General features: G+C 48.0%; 2 protein-coding genes and 1 pseudogene across 23 annotated transcripts in view; 2 read left to right on the top strand and 1 right to left on the bottom strand.

Annotated features, from left to right (window-relative positions):
- Mims1 (mitochondrial inner membrane scaffold 1) overlaps positions 1–784 on the top strand; it is a 10,172-nt gene extending 9,388 nt beyond the window's left edge. Inside the window, exon 3 of the mRNA XM_087195298.1 lies at positions 27–784. Within this exon, the coding sequence (XP_087051424.1) occupies positions 27–260 (234 nt within the window). The 3' untranslated portion in view covers positions 261–784. The remainder of the gene's footprint in view (positions 1–26) is intronic.
- Ldlrad4 (low density lipoprotein receptor class A domain containing 4) overlaps positions 339–21,757 on the bottom strand; it is a 250,063-nt gene continuing 228,644 nt past the window's right edge. For 20 of the 22 annotated variants that reach the window (XM_087195240.1, XM_087195278.1, XM_087195255.1 and 17 more), the window contains one exon: positions 339–21,757. In XM_087195240.1, coding sequence (XP_087051366.1) covers positions 21,344–21,757 — 414 coding nt within the window. In that variant the 3' untranslated portion in view covers positions 339–21,343. The other 2 variants (XR_015444989.1, XR_015444988.1) reach the window with 2 other exon arrangements.
- LOC101720802 (signal transducing adapter molecule 2 pseudogene) lies at positions 5,176–6,622 on the top strand (annotated as a pseudogene).

Here is a 21,757-nt window from a genome sequence, read left to right as displayed (position 1 = left end):
ATCTGCCTGGTTGCTTTCCTTTCAAGATTGCAACGCCTGCGCGCTACACAGTGACCTTGGGAGGAACGTCCTTCACAGTGAAGTATCTGCGTGGTCATGGCTACATGTCGACCCCACCGCCCGTCAAGGAGTATCTGCAGGACAGGATGGAGGAGACTAAGGAGCTCCTCACAGAGAAGATGGAGGAGACCAAGGACAGACTCTCAGAAAAACTGCAAGAAACCAAAGAAAAAGTTACCTTTAAGAAGAAAGTGGAATAGGGTGCCTTACACACACAGCTCACAGACGCTTCCTGCACTTTGACCCTCTGGAAACTGGGCAGAGACTCGTGCTTCTGGTTATTTTTTTGGTTAGTTGCTTAAAAATACCAGTTCTCTGAGGGTTAAGGAATCATGATACCTTTTTAAAGTTAAACATCACTAGAAAAATCAGTGTTTTTGAAAAGAAGTGAACCCAGTATAAGACTCTCGCATCACAGCAGCAGTAAGTAGTGGCTGATGTCTTTCAAACCAGGACTCGCCTCCCAGGCCTGCAGGATCACAGCTGTGCTGCTGTTGCCGGCCAGCTGGAGTGTGTGCAGGCAAGGCAGGTGGCACCTGAATAACTAGATCCAGGAAGACTGCTCACACTGGACCGTAGTCTCTGTTACCCACCAAGGTGTAATGCATTCCCTTCTCCATGGGGAGCTTGGTCTTCTATGAAAATGCATCTAACACTTACCTATCACTTAAAATAGAGACTCTGTATGGAGAAAGTTGAATAAAAACTGTCTGATGGATGTCAATTACATGTATTGGTTATATCTAAATGAAAAACAAAGCCTTTGAGTTTTTACCTAAAGCGTATTGAGTCACGTTTACTTTTGAAGTGTATGTGTTGGTGGTGGTCACTAGAACATCGAGATTGTTCTGAATCATTTTTTGCTGCGTCAGCTAACCTTTTGGAAGAGCAGTGACTCAAGCTTGAGGTTGTTCAGCCGTTGGAGGTTTGGGCAGCACAGTGGTGCCAGGTTGCTATAGGGAGAGCTGTCCCTGCATGGGAAGCGCTGCGCTCAGCACAGCCCTGTGGTTTCCCAGCATCTTCATCCAAGCTAACGTTGATCCATTAAGGAGCAAATCTTAAAATTGTGGCTACTATTTCTCTTACAGTGCAGGAAGAAATCCTTGCATGGGCGTTTCACTTGCTTTGACACATTCCCAACCAGGTCATAATTTGTACATCTCCCTGCTGAGTGGCTCTGATTTGAATCCCATTGTCCAATGTTAAATAGCTAACCACCTGTGGTTCAAGCTGCCTGATAGGACAGTCATGCATGTACCACCCATGATTCAAACCGGCAGGAACATATTAATAGTAAACTTCCTGTTAAATTATCTGTTCCAGCCAGGGCTGGTGGCACACACCTGTAATCCCAGCACTTGGGAGGCTGAGGCAGGAAGATTGCACATTTGCGGTCACCCTGGGTTACATAGTGAGACCCTGTCTATAAATAAATAAATAAGTAAAATCAAACAAAACCTGCTCGAAATGAAATTCAGCAGTTGTCAGGAAAGTTTCTGGGCCTGTGGGGTATACTTGAGTACATATGTTTCCTTTTGCACCAACAGCTTTTACTTCAGTTCTAGGGAAAAAGCCTCTTTGGTTATCTACCTGCTACAACAAGGAGTGGTTAGAGTCTTTCCATGCAGCACCTGGCTGTCCCGCCCAATCCCGGCTGTCTAGCAGGGGGTTTTTCTACTGTGGGACTTGGGCCTTTGGACTGAGTTACATCTCCAGCCCTTTTTTCACTTTTTATTTTGAGATAGGGTCTCGGTAAGTTGCTAAATTGTCCAGGCTGGTTGAACTTTCAACCCTCCTGCCTCAGCCTCCCAGAATGCTGGGATTACAAGTGTGTGCCACCAGGCCTGTCTTTGGCAGTATTTTTGTGTCAAGTACTTAGTTTGGCCAAGTTCAGAGAATAGGTTAAAGGGAAAAAATGTTTACACTACTACATCTGGCCTTTCTAATCAGACACTTCTTAAGTGAACCTGCTGTGATTGAAATCTTTCTGGGAGCTGGGAGTTACAAGGTGGGATCTGAGTCCTCATTCTTTGTTGGCCTGGCAATGTGATTTATCTCCACATGCAGAGTTCAGCGCACAGCTTCTGTTGATGGGACATTTTCACATCAAAATGCTATTAGCAGGGCCGGGGATTTAGCTCAGTGGTTCCACCGCCTGCCTTACGAGCGCAAGGTCCCGAGTTCGATCTGGTACCAAAAAACAAAAAAACAACAACAAAAATGCTTTTAGCATGTTTTAGTGTGTTTATTAAATTCAGATACTAAATGGTAAGTTACAAGCAACTTTCTCATTTCTATTTTTTGGGCTTTCTATTTCCATTTTTTAAAGCACTTGAGACTGCCTGGGTTAAAATCTGCTATATGGATCTGGAAATGGTGGCGCAAGTTTGTAATCCCACCTGCTCAGGAGACTGAGGCAGGAGGATGCAAGTTCAAGACCACCCTGGGTAACTTAGGGAGACCCTGTCTTTTAAAAAAGTTTTTAATCTGTTATCTAAAATAGTTTTCCCTTTCCCTTTTATATTTCCTGGGGCACAGTGTCTAACGGCAATGTGTTGGGGATTCTTGGATGTTACTAATCTTGTTGGGTATGGTGGTATATGCCTGTAACCTCATCTCCCCAGGAGGCTAAAGCAGAAGGGTCACAAGTAGGACGCCAGAAGTGGCATCTGGACCCCAGGACTGCGGACATTAATTCCAACAGCCCATGCCAACCCGCAGCCTGCGACCTGCAGGCCAGGCTCGTAAGGGCCAGAGGACGGTCACTCTGCTCATCCTCCAGCCCGCGCAAGGACAGACCGGCTGGGGCGGCCGCCATCGTGGGGCCTGCAGAGCCTCTGCCGCAGGGGAGGAGCCTCCAAGCCCAGGGCCTAAATCGGCTAGAGCCTGACTGTGCGACTCAGGACTGCAGGGCTCTGAAGGAAGCAACGGGTTCAGTAGGTTTTCTTTGACCCAATTATTTTTTCTATTTTATTTTTCCTTCAGGTTTGGGGGGGGTCACCCCCTTTTCTCATAGTTGCTTTTTTCTCCTTTTCTCTTGTTTCCTTTCAACTTTTTTCTCTTTTAATTTGCCTTTGCACTGTTTACCTTTTTTCTTCTTTTTCTTCTTTATTCCTTCCTGCAACTGCTCTCCGCCCACCTCACTTTTTCTCCTCCTCATATCCCATTAATTTTTCAAATTTGGCCTTTTTCATTCCCTAGTTTCCTACTTCCTTTTACTAGTATAACTACGAAGCTTTTTAAATCTCAAGATAGCTAGTTAACTTTACAGTATTGCTGTCGAATACTGCTTTATTGTTAGTAGAGGCAAAGTTGTTCCATTCAGTGGATATATACCATAGATCAATAATAGGTCAATATTTGGTTTGTCTTAGTGTTCAGACTATAATTATAGATCTCTTATCTACAGTTAGAGATGTACATTATTGGTCCTTGGGTTTTGTCAATATTTGATTTGTATTTGATGCTATAATTGGTGCTGATTTTATTACAATAGTCAAGGTGATATCACTGTTGCTATTAATTGGCTTTCGTGGGGTACCAATATCTGGGTTGTCTTGGGGTCATTAACAATAATGTGGCCCATTCCTGGAAAATTTGTTCCTGGGCAAAATATGTTCAACCCTGCCTCCCCCCATCTCAAGTATAGAGAGGTGATTGGTACCTGGGACAGAAGCAAAGGTCAATAGTTAGCCATGCCCAGAAGACACAAATGAAAAGTAGACATTAACTAAAGAGGTCTCCATACTAGAAACAAAGCTCTTCCCTATAATCAACCCGCAAGTCTCAACACACACACACACACACACACACACACACACACACCCACCCCAAGCATAAGACAAGCCAATAAAATGACTTCAAAAATTCCAACATGGGCCGGGGATTTAGCTCAGTGGTGCCGCCGCCTGCCCCCAAGCACAAGGACCCAAGTTTGATCCCCGGTACCAAAAAAAAAAAAAATTCCCAACTCCCCCATAGTAGATCCATGGTGTACTGAAGGGGAGGGAACCAAAAGCCACACACCTGAATGATTTGTAATTACATAAGAGGAAATAACAAAACAGATCAATAAGGCATTTGGCAAGCTCATAGTAGATACAAGTAAAAAGATACTGGGCCAAATAAAATGATTATTGAGTCTATAGAAGACACTAATAAAAAGCTAGAAGAGCTAAACAAAATGGTGCAAAATGTGAATGACCAGCATAAAAAGGAATTTAGATTCCATAAAAGGGCTCAAAGTAGAACTTCAGGCTATTAAAAACTCTGTGGAAAGTATGGGCAGCGGAAGTGAGCAGTGACAAGACAAAGCGTCAGGACTAGAAGATGGGGCTGTTGTTGGCGATCAGTCAATGAGTGATGCCTTAAAAACAAAAGAACGTGGGGCCCCGGGATGTAGCTCAGGGGTTCCACTGCCTGTCTTGCAAGCACAAGGACCCGAGTTCTATCCTGGGTACCAAAAAAAAAAAAAACGTGAAAAATGGATCTAACATCTCCTAGATGCCACAAGAAGATTAATAAAAGATCAGTGGGACTTAGTGAGAAATCAGAAGACAACACAAATGACATAAAAAAAACTTTCCCGATAAGGGGAAAGACTTTTAACATACAGACAAGTAAGGCCTATAGAATCACAAATAGCCACAATCAGAAAAGAACTTCTCCACAATACAAAGTCAAAATCTTAAAGTCCAACACAAGAACAGAATCTTAAAAGTGGTTACAGAAAAGCAGTGAATCATTTCAAAAGGAAAAGCCATTAAAGTAACAGCAGAATTCTCCACACAAACCTTGTAGGCCAGGGGGGCTTAGAGTGAAGTGTTTCAAACCCTAAAAGAAAACAATTTGTAACCCACGCTTTCAAAACTGATAGAGAACTAGAACCGAGCTGTGTAGGAAGCCGCAGGGTCACCCGGCGGGGAGTGGCTGCCAAGCCTTGGCCAGACGCAGCGACTCGGGCCAGCAAGATGTCTATTCACCGCCAACCCCTTGAAGCAGGACGTAGAAAAAGCTACAAATGAATACAACGCCACGGAAGACTGGGGTCCTATAGACATATGTAACAAAGTTGGAAGCACGCCTAATGGAGCAAAAGATTGCCTAAAAGCCATAATGAAAAGGGTAAATCATAAGGTTCTTCCTGTTGCTCTGCAAGCATTAACTAACTCTTCTTGGGGCTTGTGTGGCTAACTGTGGAAAGATATTTCATTTAGAAGTATGTTCCTATAATTTTGCAACAGAAGTACATGCTGTGATTAAAAAAATAATAATAATAAGGCTCATCCTAAAGTATGTGAAAAACTGAAATCTTTAATGGTGGAATGGTCAGAAGGATTTCAGAAGGACCCTCAATTTAGTCTAATATCTGCAACTATTAAATCAATGAAAGAAGAAGGAATTACTTTTCCTCCAGCAAGTTCTCAGACTGTCTCTGTTGCTGCCAAGAATGGAATATCATCAAACAAACACAAAGGAGATGAAGACATAGCTAAAGCTATCCAATTATCATTGCAAGATTAGAGACAGCAATGCACAGAGACAAAATCTTTATATCCATCTGCAGAAATTCAATTAAACAATAGGGTTGCACGACAAGTGAGAGCTTTATACAATTTTGAAGCCATTGAGGACAATGAACTCACCTTTCAACATGGTGAAATTATTATTGTTTTGGATGACAGTGATGTCAATTGGTGGAAAGGAGAAAATCACAGAGGAATACGACTCTTCCCATCAAATTTTGTGACAACTAATTTAAACATAGAGTCTGAAGCAGCAGCCGCGGACAAACTGAATATAATTGATGATGATGTGGAGGAAATTAAGAAATCAGAACCTGAGCCTGTTTATATAGATGAGGATAAGATGGATAGAGCCCTGCAGGTGCTCCGGAGTATAGATTCAGCTGATTCAAAACCAGATTCCCAAGAACTCCTGGATTTGGAAGATATCTGCCAACAGATGGGTCCAATGATAGCTGAAAAACTTGAAGAAATTGACAGGAAGCATTCTGAATTATCTGAATTGAACGTGAAACTCTTGGAAGCTCTGGAACTGTATAACAAACTGGTGAATGAAGCACCAGTATATTCAGTCTACTCGAAGCTCCACCCTTTGGCACATTACCCCTCTACATCAGCTGGGGCTCCATTGCAGACATACCCAGTTCAGTCACACGGTGGAAATTACATGGGTCAAAGCCTTCACCAAGTAACTGCTGCCCAAAGCTATAGCCTAGGACCAGATCATATTAATTCGATGTGATCACTGAGAACACATGCCTCCAAATGTGAATTCCTCAGTAACAATGCAGCCTGCTCAGACTCCATATTTAAGCACCGGACAAGACACTGTGTCCAATCCTTACATGAACCAGAACTCTAACCTCCCATCAGCTGCTGCTACAGCTGCTTTCACACAACAGATGGGGATGTCCATGGATGTCAACTACCAGAACACTGCTTGCGGCTTAACACAACTGGCGGGCTTTCCGGTGGCAGTTCCAGCTCACTCCATTGCACAGCAACAAACAAATCACCATCAGCAGGCTCTCCTTTAGAGACAAAGCATTTTCTTGAAACCCTTCATAAGTATGCCTGGAAATATTAAAACTTCTTTCCCTTCAACTCAAAAGGACCATGAATAAATAAAGCACAAAATCTATCTTAAAAAAAAAAACTGATGGAGAAGTAAGATACTTCTATAATAGAATACCTCAAGACATTGGCAAATAGAATACAGAGAATCATCAGAGAACATGCATCATGACCAAGTAGACTTCATCCAAGGGATGCGAGGATGGTTCAACATATACAAATCAATAAATATAATACCTCACAAAAGCAAGGACAGAAATCTCATGATCATCTCAATAGATGCAGAAAAAACCTTTGACAGAATCCAATGTCCTTTCATTGTAAAAACACTGAAGAAAACAGGTACAGAAGGACCTCATCTCAATCTGATAAAATCCATTTATGACAAACCTGCCAATATATTTAATGGAGAAAAACTGAAAGGTTTCCCTTAAAATCAGGAAAAAGACAAGTACAACATAGTACTTGAAACATTAGCAAGCACCATTAGGCAAGAAAAGGGGTTATGTATAGAACAGGAAGAAGTCTAATTATCATTTGCAGATGACTTGATTCTCTACATAGAAGATCCAAAAAAGTCACCAAAAGACTCAAAATTAATAACCAAAATTCAGCAATGTAGCAGGATACAAAATCAACACAAAAATCAATAGTCTTCCTGTGCACTAATAATAAACCTACTGAGAAATAAATTGTTAAAATACCATTCACAATAGCACTGAAAAAAATTAAATACTCATTAACCTAATTAAAAAGGTAAAAGATCTCTACAATGAAAACTACAGCACTGTGAAAAAAGAAATCAAAGAGAACATCAGAAAATAGATATCCTGTTCCTGAATAGGCAGAACCAGTATGGTGGTCAAAATAATCACACTTCCAAAACTGTTATACAATGGTACCTTGGTTCACGAATTTAATTCTTACCATGATTCTGTTCACAAACTGAATTGGACAAGAACTGAATCAAATTCAGTGTTGACCTTATGAGGAAATTTGATTCAGTTCTTGTCCAATTCAGTTCAGACCAGAATTGTGGAAAGAATTAAATTTGTGAACCAAGGTGCCACTGTACAGATTTAATGCAATCCCAATCAAAATTTCAACAGCATTTTTCACAGAACTAGAGAAAACAACCCTAAAATTCATATGGGACCAGAAGAGACCTAGAAGAGCAAAAGCAATCCCGTGGAAAAAGAGCAAAATGGGATGCATCACAGTCTCAGAGTTGAGGTTATATTACAAAGCTACTGTGATGAAAACAGCACAGTACTGGCACAAAAACAGACGTGAGAATCATTGCAACAGAATAAGCCATGATAGCAAACCTTTTAGAGACCAAGTGTGCCAACTGCAATCCAAAACCCACTTATTTATCACAAAGTGCCAACACTGCAATTAAACCCGAATACTGAGGTTTTAGTTTAGAAAAAACAACTGCTATCTGATGCTCAGCTGCTGAGGTGACTTGGCTCACGTGCTGACAGAGGGCTCTGTGTTCCTGCTGCAGTATGCATGCCATAGGTTCACCACCACTGGAATAGAGGATGCAGAAACAACCCCAAGTACATTCAACTATTTGATCTTTGATAGAGGGGCAAAAAAAACATACACTGTGGGAAAGACAGCCTCTTTAATAAATGGTGTTAAGAAAACTGGCAATCCACATGCAGAAGATTGAATCTAGCCCCATATCGCTCACCATGTACTAAATTAAAATCAAAATTGATCAAAGAAATGTTAGAACAGAAACACTTAATCTGCTGGAAGACAAAATAGGTAAAACTTGAAATCAGGCATAGGCAAGAACTGTGAACAGAACCCCAGTTGCACAGGAAATAGGACAGAGAATCAACAAATGGGATCATCAAATTTAAAAGCTTCTGAATAGCAAAAGAAATAACCAACAAAGTGAAAAGACAACATACAGAATTGGAAAAAATTTTGCCAGCTATTGTTCAGACAGAGGACTAATATCTAGACTATATAAAGAACTCAAAAAATTTAACCCCTCAAAAAAAGACCCAATCAAAAAATGGTCAGGTGAAATGAATAGACAGTTCACACAAAAAGTACAAACAGCCAATAAATACATGAATAAATCCTCACCATCACTGGCCATTAGAGAAATGTCAGTTAAAACAACACAGATTCTATCTTACCCCCTAAAGAATAGCCATCATCAAGATATCAAATCATGAGCCGGGGATTTAGCTCAGTGCTTCCAGCGCCTGCCTCCCAAGCGCAAGGTCCTGAGTTCTATCCCCGGTACCAAAAAAAAAAAAAAGATATCAAATCATAACAAAGGCTGTTAAAGCTGCAGGAAAAAGGGAACCCATCTACATTGTTGGTGGGAATGTAAACTAGTACAACCACTATGTATATCTGTATAGAGGTTCCTCAAAAAACTAAAACTAGAAATTCCACTCAACCCAGCTATTCCCCTTCTAGGTACTGTCCTGAAATAGTTAGGCATCATATTACAGTGTTACAGGCATACTCACGTTTACACAGTTCATACTAGCTGAATCTTGGAAACAGCCTGTATGTCCATCAACAGATGAATAGATAAAGAAAATGTGGTATTTTCACATACTCTGCCGTGAAGAAAAACTGGAGTCATTTGTAGGAAAATGGATACATCTTGAGACCAAAATGTTAAGTGAAATAAATTACACACTGGAGCTAATATTGCATGGTTTCCCTTATATGAGAAACCCAAAGTGTAAATAGAAAGCAAAATAAAAGATAGGTAATAGGAAGTAGGAAGATAGATCTTTCTCAAAGGGGAATGGCTTAAGGGATGGAGGGAAGGGACAGAGGAGGGAAAGAGGATGAAAAAAGGAATTGACATGAGTCACGTACCAACTGCACACAAGCAATGCGAACATTATGTTCTGCAAACATGTACTAATAAAACGATCCGAAAATAAATGAAAATTGATTAGAGACAATTTGTTCAAGAAGAGAGCAAAACCAGCCCTTGGACTCCATAGTGCTGAGATGGCTCTTCCCACGTACAGGGTGCAGGAGAAAAGAAGGCTTACACCGAGTTACCTTTCTCCCAGTAGTGGGAATAGAGTTAGGCCTGCAAATATCATTATATGCTCATCCCACAGACTCTACCCCTGTGTTCACAAATGAAAGGGCTCAGGATGAAAGGGAGCAACTGCCTTGCTTGTTTGATTTAGAAGATAACCCTAATAATTTAACACCTTGATATTTGGGGCGGAAGACAGATACGATACAAAGAGAAGAATGCCATGTGGTGCTTCGGCGTTCTTGGCCTGCTTTCTGCAGTCTCCAGACTCCTCTGCCAGCACTGTGCAATATGCTGCTGGTGAAGAAATGGACTGAAGACAGGGTGTGGCTGTCCTGTTGTCCCGTGGTGACCGTTAGTTTTAGAAACATTTTTGTGAGATACACGTTTCTGAATTATTAAAGGATTTCTTCTGGAAAAACTCTTATAGAAGAAAAGACATGTTTCTTCTGTTGGCTGCAGTTCATGTTTTGAAATGAAGACCTTCTTTTACTTGAGATTTTCAAAAGCGAGTGTCCACGAGGCCTAGCTCACTGATGGACTTTGTCAGTGGCAGGTCTTGGAACGTGTGCAGTTATCAGCCCAGATGTCTAGGTAGTGCAGAGACTTCAGGGAGGAACACACAGGGCTTTGAACCGAAATCTCTAGAACCAACGTGAGGGTTGATTATTCATTCTGCAAACAGTGGCCCACTGGTGCATCGCTTACTGACACCTTTGCATTGGGTAGGACGGCAAAGGGGACAGTAAGGGTCAAGACCCTGTCCTCCCCTGCTGGACTGGAGTGGTTGGGGCATCTGCCCATGAACTTGGGCATGGCCTTCTGGTTCTACGCAGAGGTGCTGCCCAAGCCCAGTGCAATGTGGTTCCTGAGACATCCTGTGTGGCTCCCATGTCCAGTCTGTTCCTCTGACCAGTGGGAGTGAGTGGGGTTGTCTTGCTCTGAGAACCAAGCTGTGCTCTTCTGCATGCTGCACAGACAGCTGTGAGCAACCTCGGAGCCTCAGCCTCCTGTGCAGCTGTCTGGGGTTTGGTGAGCTGACCTCAGAGGGAAGGTGCCCGAGGTGCAGAGCCTTCCAGGCAGTGTGGAGTGGAGCGTGGGGGTCCACAGGCCCAGGGGTGGGCTCTGGGGAGCCAGAGACAGCCCAGCCAGTGGTTTCAAACAAAGCACTGGCGAAGCCCCAGAGGGCGTGTCCCCGAGCACGGGCTGGGTGGACGTGGCCTCTCTTTCCTGTGCGGCTTTTTCCCTCCGAGTTGTGCCCAACTGAAATGTTAGGAAACTGAGGTCTGAGGCCTGCTGCTGGCTGCTCTGCTGGTGGCTGCTGTGACCCTGAAACCTAAACTTCATCCTCCCATTTTAATGACATTTCCACAAACTCTTCAGTCACGTACATGTCAAAAGCCGCCTGGACAATTCCATGAAGCCCAGAACCTGAGTTAGCAGTGCCTTTCATTTTCCCTTCTACCGAGGAGATGCTTAGCATTCCAGAAGCGGAGCTCAGTGCTTGTGGAGTGTGCAGGGTGTCTGCATGCACACGTGTGTTTCAGCTGTTACCTTGCGTGTGTCTCTGAGACTCAGGAACAAGCATACTTTTACTGATAGGTATTGCATTGTGTCTGAACCAGTATTTTCTTTGAACATTTAATGTCATGACTGGGTTGCTTTATTTTCTGGTGACAGTTGCTCCGGCACTGGTCCGGAGGTGCCAGGCCCACTGCTTGGTCATCAGCAGTGGTGGGATGGGCCCACAGGCTCCGCAAACGAGCTGTTTTGTTCCTTCAGAAGCCGACACAGTACATGCGGCATGTAACCTGCAATCCTGCTTCTTTTGGTCCAGAAATAAGAGACAAGGTCCTGTTACGTAAAAAAAGTTGACAATATTGTTGAACAAATACGTTCACAAAAACCTGATGCAACTCTTAAAATTTAGAGTATTTGTTAGCTCCACTGGTTTGAAAATATTTTTGATTAATGATTTTTTTCAGCCACTACTTAGAGCCCAGGCTGAGACAACCACAGAGTTAGCTGATCACTGAGTGGGTTCTAAGAGCATCAGGCCCACAGTTCTGGCCAAAGAGTGAAGCAGCAGGGGCTAGATCTGAACCCAGGTGTCAGCTTCTGGCCTCAGGACTCTGGAGTCCTGAGTGTGTGGGAGACAGAAGCTCCGCCAAGCCCCTAACTGGTTCATATCCCACGTCCACACCAATCTGCTGCTGCCTTTCACCTTTTGGCTTTGAACTTCCTAGCTTTTACTTCTTTTAGATTCTACTTTTTATTTTTTGTCCGTTCCTAGAATGATAGCCATTGCTCCACGAACTCAGCTTCTGACTTGGGAAGGAAACAGTGCCAGTGTTTTGTCCTGGCTCACTTCCATTGCCAGGGACAGGTGGTGGGCTGGGAGGCCCTGGGGCCATGCGCGCTCATCTGTCGTGGTCCAGGCAAGCGTGGCCTGGCAGAGCAGGTCAGGATCTATCTTCACACGTGAATCCATGCTTGAGAAAGAAAAACAAGTAAGAAAAACACCAGTAATGAAATCTAGCTTTTATACATACAATAAGTTTAAATGTTTCATATGCCCAAGGAGGGCTGGGCCTCAGGAAGATCCCTCCTGGCCCTTGGTTCAAAATGAGTTTGCCATCCCTGCCTCCTTGTGCCTGGGATGGAAGCTGTCATGGTGTCTGAGCTATGGCTGTGTCCATGTCAGAGCAGGCTGGGCCTGGAATTTCCCATTTGGTGTCTGTAAATCACTGGACATCTGAAGCCACCAGGAGCTGACACATGGAGAAAATTTCACTGTTCAGAAGCTCAGAATATCTGTAAGAATGACTCGGTTTTCCCAATATACAGAAGATACCCTCTCTGAGCCCCCTGGAAATTAACCTTAAAAGGTGTGGGGCAAAGTATAGTGGCAGATCCCAGGAGGGTAAGGATTCTACCACGGTACAGTATGAAATAGGACACCTGGCCCTTCACGTGTTGCCACAACAGGAACAGCAAAGTGCTGGGCAGCAAAGCAATGCTCCCTCCATCTGGGCATCTGTGAAATGTGTTCAGGGACAGCACCCACCTCACCTGTCTCTGGAGAATCTTGTGGCTGCATTTGCCTCTGTCCCAGGGTCAGGACACCTTCATGGTCCAGCAGTAGTTGGGGGCCTGGTCTCTGGGGATGCTGAGGACATGGCAGCAGCCAGAGGTTTCAGTCCACAGTCGGCTGGCTCCAAGGTGGGTGGCATGGCAGAGAAGCTTGGCAAAGAAGACGGCTCCTAGCAGGCAGCTGCAAGCAGACAGCAGTCTCCTTGCTGCTGTCTTCACTCTGCCTGGCTCTAACTTGTATATCTAGCCCCACCCATGCCGAGTACCTGGGAGAAAAGTAGGAGATGCTCACTGGAGGTCAGCGTGGCTTGTGGATCTCATTCCAGCAGGCAGGGTACAGAGGGGATGCAGAGCCAGAGGGAGGGATGGATCTCCCTGCTCCCCAGCTTGGCCAGGGAGAGGATGCTGTAACAAAGCCCCAGTCAACACGTGTCCCTTGGCCCCATCTGAAGAGAAAGGCAGAACAATCAGAGAAGGAAGGAAGGAGAGGTAGGGCAGCAAGGCAAGAATGAAGATGGTTGAAGGATTTGTCCCCCAAATGAACTCTTTGGATTTAACCATGAGACTGTAAGAATCTCACCCCCTCACCCCTGTGTATCCACAATTCTCAGGTAAAAGTGGCGTGTTTCATTTAGGCCATAGGACAAGGAAGGTCTGGGTCTGGTAACCATCTCCCTGGACACAGGATGCCCTCAGCATCAAGGTCTCCTGGCAGGACAAGTCCAGGCTGGTATGCTGTCCTGTTTTCAGCTTGGGGGGTGGCTGGTAAATGAGGGTCCACTCTGTTGTGCTGGCAAAATATTTGTAAGTTGAACCTAAAACATGACGTTCTGGCAAAGGCAGTGGTGTTGCCAGCGTGTGCCCAGCGTGTCCCTTTGCTCTGTTGTCATCATTGGTCACTGGCTGTGTTTTATGGAGGAGACTCGAGAGCTCCGCCATCAGGGACCTGACCTCCCACAGGTGAGGCCTAGATGCTAGCCCAAGCGGGGGCCCCGCACCCCCTTGAGGAGCCCACTGTTACCACAGGCTCCCCGTGCATGGCAAGGGGCCTCGGCCTTCCGAGCCACATGGGCCTCACTTAGTGGTGCAGAATGCCAAGCCGTGCTTGGGGACATTAGGTCACCAAACATCAGGGCTAATGCAGATCTACCAATGAAGCCTTCATCAACAGGTCACGTAGGAGCCACGATACACAACTGCAGTATTCTCAGATTTTTTTTTCCCCAGTACTGGGGATCAAACTCAACCTTGCTCTTGCAAGGCAAGCATGGAGCCACTGAGCTAAATCCCCAGCCTATGTTCTCAGATTTAAAAGAAATGTATGTTTGGAGCAGTTTGCTTCACAAAAATCACAAAATTCCTTATGCAGGTTTTTAAAACTGGCAAATTATTGCAGGACCTCAAGCAAGGATTGTTGAGAACCGGAAGAGGGTGAGTGAATGTGGAACAAGAAAAACAAAAACACCCTTTGCGGGATGACTGTGTGCAGTTAAGCGATGACCCTTGATGTAGGCTATAAAATTCATCAGTAAATAAGTGTCACGGAATAATTTATAACAGGTGAGTGATAGTGTGTAATGACTGGATTAATAATTATCTAGAAACTGCCTTTGTCAGCTAAGCTTTTAAAGCTTTCATGTGAAGTGTAGCAGTGGGCTTTCTACATTATTTTTCTACAAACTAAGAGTATGGATAATGAGAAAATGATGAGAATTCCTATGCCAAGTACTGACAGTGTGAAGATAGCAGTGAGTGTGACCTTTTGGTCAGATTAGTGGTAAACATCACATTGCCTTATTGAAAATTTAACTGACTTTGATTTCATTAATTTTTTAAATGACAGTTTCAAACTTGTATTTAAGCTGCTTGTCATTTCTAGAATATTAAACTTATTTAAATGAAATTGTTAAATCAATAATTTAAAGTGTTAAGGAAAATATAACATAACTGCTGGCTTCCTTCCGCTTCTGTAACTTGCTTCACTTGCTTCGCTTCCCAAAATAACAATACCAGAAGTTTCATCCACCACAAGCTTGCAAACCCCTAGCACTAGATAAGGAAAGGTCTGCAACACTGTCTAACCACAGCCCTCACCTAAGGGAGGCCAGAAGTCCACACCAAGATAGCAATCGCTGTGCCTGGCGAGCAAAGTACACACAGACCCTAAGCTTTCTGTAAATCACATGACTAGACCTAGTTTAAAGTATAAATGTAACCCTCCAGTGTGACCCGGGGTCAGTCCTTGAAGACATGTTCCTGTGGGGCTGGCCTGCTAGCAAATACATTTTGTTGCTTTACCCCTGCTTCTCTGTCTCCTGTGAGTTTTTCCCGTTACTCCCAGCAAAATCCACAACAAAAGATTTAAGCCTAATTCAATAGACAATTTCATTCCTTGACAAAAAAAAAATCAAAGAAAGAAATATGTGCTTATGGGGGCACCGTGTCTTTAGTCAACAAGTGATGCAAACCTGCTTAGTCAAGAATGAGAATTCTGGGTAGGGTGAACGAAGTCTGCATTCCTAGTGCAAAAGCCGAAGTCCTGGTGGAAACATGAATTTATAAACACAACAGGATCACTTCCTGGCTGCTGTTGTAAAACGTGCATTTTAATTGAGTCCATTTAAACAGAACAGATCAAAACACTGTGAAGATGATGTTCTAAGTGTCAGGCTCATCACCTGATGTGTAGGCATCATCACAGGGTCAACCACGTGTCACCCAAGGGCCACCCTGGGGGCACTGCACAGCTCTGGGGGCTGTCGCCAGCCTGAGGGGCTCTGACCGGCAGTGGAGACCTGAGGAAGGAGAGTGCCAGGTGGCTGGGTCCCTCTCCTCACTCCAGGCCGGGGCCCCCTGCGTTGCAGCCCTGCTGGACCCCTCTGAGCATCTCCGCTTTGCTGCCTCGGCCTCCCCCTGTCTTCAGCACCCGCTCAGTCCTCAGTCAGGCACAAGTAACCCCCCAGGGTCATGGCGGGCAATGGGCTGCTTTCCTGTGCTACAGAGCACAGTCTCTGGGGTTGGCAGAGCCAACCTCTTTTTTCCTCCCTGATCTCACCCCGAGTCGTCCTCTGGGAGCATCTGGGCTGGCCCTTTGGGGCCATAAGGGGCAGAGGCCATGCAGCTCCCCACCCTCTGTGACTCACAGGCCACCGAATGCCCTGGGTGGCCAGGAAGCCAGGCCTGATGCCCCAGGGCAGAGCTTTCTCCAGCAGGAAGCTCAGCAGGCTCCAGCATGCTGTGCTTCTCTCTGGAGCTGTGAGGGAAGCAACTGGATTCATCACCAGGGACTGCATCAAAGCGAGAGCTCCTTTTCCTTCCTACAGCTCTGTTCTGATCTCCTTCCCAAATTAATCGTAAAGAAATCAGAATCGGGCTGGGAATTTAGCTCAGTGGTTTCGCCGCCTTCTGGGCAAGCGCAAGGACCCGAGTTTGACCCCTGGTACCAAAAAATCCAAAAAAGAAATCAGAATCTACAATGGGTATTAGGACTAGAACTTAAACTCTATTTCCATTATTAATGGATAAGTTTGCATTGCTTCATGACAAGTACGAGGACTTGCACAAGTCAGCTGTCCACCTGTTCGGGTGGGTGCGGCCAGCCGGAATCCACACGAGTATCCAGAGCACAGACGGCATCCGGGAATCAGACAGACACCTCATGGCAGCCCAGGGCTTCCCCCCAGGTGCCCACAGCCGAGACCCTTCCTGGCCCTCCCTCTGGAAATGCTGCCGAACCCCTAGCCAGGAAGAGGACCCTGTGACCTGGCCTGACCTGACCGGAGCTGCTGACCAGCTCTCAGGTCAGAGTGACTCAGAGCTGGGTGGAATGAGGACTAGGGACCAACTGAAGGGCTGCTTGGAGCTGGGGGCTCTATGCTGTTTCTCCAAGATGGGTCTCAGGCACTTGGGCTTTCCCATGTGCTGTGGCTAAGAAATAAAGGAAGCAGGGACAAAAATATGTCCCTGACCATTCTTAATGATCTGTGTGCAGTGGTTTGACCACAGCTTTGACAAGAAACACAAAACCTGATTTCACAACTAACAAACAACATCCGGCACAACACCTTCCTATAAAGCACTGCAATGACGGACCTGAGGTCGAAAGCCCACATCCCCACTGCTGACGGTTGGGAATTATGCTGAAGAGTAAGCACAAACCACTGTTTTGTTTTTTCGAAAGGACTTTAATGACTTTAGCTCACAAAGACTGAAAAGTTCAAGTATAGTCATACTTTGTTTTTAGTGGATTGCTGTATAATGAAAATTAAATGAACTAAATGCTGTGAATAGTACTGTATATATTTTTAAACAGCTTTAAACTAGGCAAGTGTATAATTAGAAAGCCGTGACTTGAAAGTCACGAAGTAAAAATGAGCCATCTGCCCATGGCATGTCAGACAGGACCAGCACAGGAGGGAGTGTGCAGAGGAAGCCTGGGACACTGCCTGCTCCTGGCAGTCCAGAGGGGCCCCGGGGACCCTTCCCAGCAGCAGGGGGAAGGCTGGCTCGGGTGTTGCCAGATTGAGGACAATCTGTAATGACTCATTTTCTGGAGGCTACTGTGATTCTCAAGATCAAAACACACCGCAGAGAAAATAAGACATGGGCTTCATGAGAACACCGTCTGGTGACAGAAGAACCTGGAAGTGTTGGTCGGTGGCAGAATCCACGACTGCCTTTGTGGACTGTGCTCAATGCCCACACCTAGGTCTCAGCAGGGCTTTGAATGGACACAGTGTTACGGGGCTGTCTTTTGCTTTTGAAAGAAAGTATCCGAATCTCTAAAGAAAAGTACAGAGGTCCCAGCCAGACACTAAGCTGAGCGAGAAGAGAGGCCACCCTGTGTGCTCCCTCACCCTCTGCAGCACCAAGCAAGCTTTCCAGGTCAGAAGGACGCAGGACGTCCCGGCCCCAGGGATGCGGTAAGATCCTGGCCCTGGCTGCCCGCTCCGGCTCCACAGTTGTGGGGGCTGCCGGGCTGCAGAGACCTCTGCTTTGCTGTTTTAACAACACCCACTCAGGGCTCTCACTAGGGCCTTTGTTGTGCTACCGCAGGACCAAAGCTGGAATGAGCCCTTCCTGCTGACTAAAATGTATCTGTCCAACTGGGTATTTCTAAAATGAGAAGTGAGGGCCATCTGATGGCAACCAAAAGGCTGTGGAATTAAATTTTTACAGCAAAGAAGCAACTCTCAGTTGCTGCATATACACTGGTCATAAACATGCTTGCTTGCTTGCTCAGACTTCTTTCCCATGTGTTACAATATTGATATTTAATAGGAAAATAAACCACATAGACTTTATATGCATCCATTTGCAAATTTCCTTATAAAAGAGGACAAGGCTGCACATAGGCATTCACAAATTCTATGCCATTTGTTAAAATTGGTGTTATCTATTCATTATATTACAGTATTAACAATTCTTTGTTCTACCCATTGGGTAGGATATGTGTATAATATATTCAACATATATACAGCACCTTACAAGTGAGAAATGACAGACACTGGGGAAGCACCATCGTCAGTGAGGCACAACTGGGGTGGTGGGGAGAGGTGGCAGCAGGCCTCAGTTCCAGCGGGGCACAGGGCATGGGAGGGGGCAGTTCTGGGTCACACAGCATAGAGCTCATGCCGAGGGGCGGCGCAGGAAGACACCAACTCAGAGCCAACAGCTTCGGGCGTTAAATGCCACCCGGGTTCCTAGCAGAGGTGGCTGTCGGTGGCTAGGCCACACCCCTGCTCTCCGCCTGCTCTGGCGCAGGCAGGAAGCCTTCGAGGCAATGGCCAACCAGGGGCACCACACCACTGGGAGCCCCGCTGTGCCATGGGGACCAGGCCAAGTTCCCAACGGGACTGGGGTCACGCATCAGACATGGATCCTCACACCAGAGGGACGCTTCTCCCCGGCCAGTGTGCTGCCCGCAGCAGAGCTTTTCCTGGGAAGGTGGAGGATGTGGCCTTCACACCAGCTGGCAGGGCACTGGTGACCCAGCAGGGCCCACGCTCAGGCTCCTGTCACAGCCCCAATCACTTGGACAAGCACGAGCATGGAAAGGCGACAGAAGCAAGCACTCCCCTCCCCACGGTCTTCCCTCACTCAACTGTGCTTTGGACACCTTATGGAAAGGGAACAGCACAGAAACAGAATTGATGCTGCTGCTCGATGCTCCACAGCATGTTTGGGAAGCACTTGGCCGGGGCACTTCCAGAGACACCAAGTGGGCCCCCCCCCCGGGGGGGGGCAGTCCCAGGGTCCAAGATGCGATGGTTTTTCCTGTTCAAGCAGTCCTGGAAATGCTTCCCTTTGAGTGGCTCGTTCTTAGGGAGGTGAAACTCAAATGGCTCAGGGGCCACTCAGCAGCTGGGGCCCCACACAGCAGCCCCCCATCCCTACTGCTCCCAGCTTCCCCTGCTGCCCACGTGTCACAAAAAGTGGAGGGGGGAAGTACTTTATCTAAGGGACAGGGACAGAAAACAGACCCTCTTTCTAGATGCAGGATTGGGCTCAGAACCTCACACCGAGTCAGCCTCACAGTTGGGAAAAGCTCCCTACAGATGGGGCTCCGTGTGCCTCTGCGTCACAGCTCTGCAAGACTGGTCAAGCGCAAGTGGCCAACATCCTCACAACCATTCTCTGATACTGCCCCTCACATGCCTGCTCCACGGAGCGAAACGGACTGTAAACCTGCCACGCTGCCCACACCTCTGTTCTAAACCAGCCCAGGTCGGGAGCACAACTCCTGTCACACTAGGAGAGAGGGCATCAAGCTGGCCACACCCCAGAGAGCTACCACTGGAAATGACCTCCTCCCATGGGGAAGGGTGACCAGGAGTCCAACTACTGCAAGACAGAGGCCCAGCCTCAGAAACCTTTCCAGGCCACGGCTGTCTTAAAACAACTAATGATCCACGAGGCAATGGCCTGTCTGAGCTACCTGCATAGGGAGGACGTCTCCTTGGAGACTATAAAAGTGACTTGAATTAAATCATTGTTTACTTCAGGCATCCACAAAATGTTTGTGGATTGCAGAGTTAGGGAGAACTCCAGGTCTCTGCCTCACTCTCAGCAGGGAGCCTGGTGAGGATGCAGGACAGCGAGGGCAGAGTCCCTGCCCCCTACCTGCAGGGAGGACAGGGTGGAGAGGACCTTACCTGTGTACCAGGGACACCAACCATCTCCCAGCCACTTCCCTGTCTGGGGCCCTCAGGGGCCAGCAACCTCCCAGGGTGCCCAGGACGGCGGAAGGATCTCTGCCAGGAGATGCAGGACCAAACTCTGCCTCAGTTTCCCTCACCCAGAGCCCCGCTAAGCAGCATCTCAGCCCAAGCCGGCATTGCTCCTCTGTTCCCCTTCTCCAACCAGTCAGCTCTAGCTTCAGATGCTGCTGTGTGCATGTGGGAATCTCATGGCGATTCCAAGCCTGCTGCCAGGATACGACCAGGACTAAAGATGCGGACAGGCAGGACCGGCCCCAGCCAGCCCCTGAGGTGGACGATGGTGATAGCTGCGGACCAGGCGGAAAGTGCAAGGGCTGCATCGCCGGGCCAGCGCCCAGCCTCCCCCGGGCTCCGGTGTCCTGCGCGGAGCTGCAGAGGGCTGGCCAGCCCGCCCCTGGGCAGGCTCTGCAGACGAGCTACTGCCCAAAGCAGTGCTCACACCTGCAGGAGGTTGTTTTCCACTGGAAGTGACAATGAATGTTTCAAACGTCAGGAATATCAAAACAAAGATCCCCACAGTTAGTCGCTTGCACCTGCAGTGTGTGGTAAACCTCTGGCTGATGCTGGCCTGGCTGCCACCCCTCGCTGCAGCTGGCTCTCTGGTTCCCTCCCTCCACAGAGCCCACAGCGGCAGAGTGAGCCCCCTGGGCAGGTCCACCGGATTACGGAGCTGCTGGCCCGCCTTGCAGCCAGGCCCTCCGCAGCTTCCGCCGCGCTCGCGCTCAGCACCGCGGGTCTCAACAGTGACTGCACAAAGGGAAGCATCTGAACAGCAGCCAAGCTGCTCCAGAAGCGGCGCTGCCTGAGGACTAGGGCGCGGGGACCCGGGCGCACTGAGCGACCTGTGCCTGGCAGGGGGATGCGGGGACTGGGGATCCTGTCTGCCACCCCGAGCCAGGCCAGCGATGTGCTCTGTCTGATGCAAATTCTATGCAGTGATCTCTTCCGGCGTAGGCGACTCATTGGAAAAGCGCGTCCCAGCGGCTGGGGGGGGGGGGGGGAAGCAGCCACCACAGGCGTCCGGGTGGGGGGGACAGGCGCAGGCGCACGGGGGGGGGGGGGCACCTGCGCTCTCGCGGGCAGGACCGGGCCCAGAACGGCAGGCGGACCCGGGATCCGGGATGCGGTCTGAATAGCACACGAGCGCCCCTGCGGCCCCGACCTCAGGGTCGCCGCCCGCTGCCGGTCCGCGAGGTCCCTCCGCCGCCTCGCGCCTGTCCGCCCTGTCCTCCGGAGGTGACCTTAGGGACACTAGCGCGACCCCTGGGGTGGGGCCCCTGCCCGGGGTCTGCTCGGGTCTGACCCGGAAGGAGGCAGGGACCCCGGCGGGGTCAGGCGGGGTCCCCGGGCCTGCGGTCCTGGTCCTGTGTGCGCCGCGAGGTCCCGGTCGCCTCGCTGTAGGGCGGCGGCGGCCCGGCCCCGCACGCCCCGCCCGGCCCGCTGTGCCCTGGGCCGCAGTGGGCAGCGGCGCTGACTCCCGCGCGGCTGCTGGGCGGGCACGGGCACGAGGCCCCAGGGCCGCCGGCGAACACCGTGCGGTTGGGCGGCGCGCGCACGGACTCGCGGCTGAGCTCGCGCTGCTGCTCGGGGTCGCGCAGGCGCAGCGCGCGGGCGCCCAGGTACGGGGGCGGCTCCTCGCCGTCTGCCAGCGAGATGGTGGGCGGCAGGTGCAGGTCGGGCCGCGCATACGACAGGGCCAGGGCCGGGGCCGGGCGGCCGAAGCGGTCCCACGGCGCGAAGGTGAC

The sequence above is a fragment of the Heterocephalus glaber genome, unplaced genomic scaffold, assembly GCF_053883595.1.
Source record: "Heterocephalus glaber isolate CG9 unplaced genomic scaffold, H.glaber_assembly_v1.0 deba00000331, whole genome shotgun sequence".
Lineage (NCBI taxonomy): Eukaryota > Metazoa > Chordata > Mammalia > Rodentia > Bathyergidae > Heterocephalus > Heterocephalus glaber.
Note: the sequence above shows the minus strand (reverse complement) of the source record. Positions and strands in the feature narration are given on the sequence as shown.